The following is a 1189-nucleotide window of genomic DNA, read 5'->3' as shown; positions in this document are numbered from 1 at the left end:
CCTGGATCTGGGACACTGGGATTTGGGATCACCCAACAGGAATGGGATGGGAAGGCCGTGGCTCTGGGACACCGGGATTTGGGATCACTGGTTAATGGGATGGGAAGGCCGTGGCTCTGGGACACCGGGATTTGGGATCACCCAACAGGACTGGGATGGGAAGGCCGTGGCTCTGGGACACCGGGATTTGGGATCACTGGATGGACACAGAATGGGAAGGCCGTGGCTCTGGGACACCGGGATTTGGGGTCACTGGTTAATGGGATGGGAAGGCCGTGGCTCTGGCCCCCCTGGGCTCACCCACCCTCGGCTGCCGGCGCTGGACGTGCGCCGCTGGAGGAGGGATTTGTGCTTCTCCTGGGATTTCATGACGGCCGCGTGCTTGTGCTTCAGCTCCAGCAGCTTGGCCCGCACCTCCTCGTCACCACACACGTCTGGGACGACACCCCGGGGTCATCTGGGGTCACCTGGACCCCCCCCAGGGCCACCCCCTCATCCCCCCAAAATAAAACCAACACCCACCCAGGGGCGTCTCGTCCAGCAGGGATCTGGCGCCCAGGTCGGCGCCGTGGGCCACCAGCAGCTCCACCAGCTGCACCTGGAGGGGGGAAAAAACGGGGGAAAACGGGGAAAAATGGTGGAAAAACTGGGAAAAACGGGATGGGGGGAGGAGGGAAGAGAGGGAGGTCACCCAGGAGGCCCCGGGGACGCAGCTGAGGAGCGAGGCAAGGCCCGGAGAGCAAAGGTCGTGGGGCAGGGTGGGAACCAGAGGGGGGGTTTAGAAAGCAAGCCCTGAGCAGGAGCACAGAGAGTTTGGGTTTGGAAACAGCAGAGGCAATAACTGATCAGGATTATCAATTTATCAATAAGCAGAACACGCTGACAGGGAAGGACAGAAGCACACGGGAAAACAGAGAGAACTAAAAATGGGATGGATCTGGGACACTGGGATTTGGGATCACTGGATGGAAATGGGGTGGGAAGGGCCTGGATCTGGGACACTGGGATTTGGGATCACTGGATGGAAATGGGGTGGGAAGGGCCTGGATCTGGGACACTGGGATTGGGGATCACCCAACAGGAATGGGATGGGAAGGACCTGGATCTGGGACACTGGGATTTGGGATCACTGGATGGAGATGGGATGGGAAGGACCTGGATCTGGGACATTGGGATTTGGGATCACTGG

General features: G+C 59.9%; 1 protein-coding gene across 1 annotated transcript in view; it reads right to left on the bottom strand.

The window, feature by feature from the left end:
• Positions 1-300: 300 nt before the first annotated feature.
• Positions 301-1189, bottom strand: part of LOC115307814 (protein phosphatase 1 regulatory subunit 16A-like) — a gene marked incomplete at both ends in the record, with an annotated part of 5096 nt that continues 4207 nt past the window's right edge. The window contains 2 exons of the mRNA XM_029963249.1: positions 301-434; positions 523-598. Of these exons, the coding sequence (XP_029819109.1) occupies positions 301-434; positions 523-598 (210 nt within the window). The remainder of the gene's footprint in view (positions 435-522; positions 599-1189) is intronic.

The sequence above is a fragment of the Manacus vitellinus genome, unplaced genomic scaffold (assembly GCF_001715985.3).
Source record: "Manacus vitellinus isolate BGI_N305 unplaced genomic scaffold, ASM171598v3 scaffold_579_pilon, whole genome shotgun sequence".
Lineage (NCBI taxonomy): Eukaryota > Metazoa > Chordata > Aves > Passeriformes > Pipridae > Manacus > Manacus vitellinus.
The sequence above is the reverse complement of the archived record's forward strand: the minus strand, read 5'-3'. Positions and strand labels throughout refer to the sequence as shown.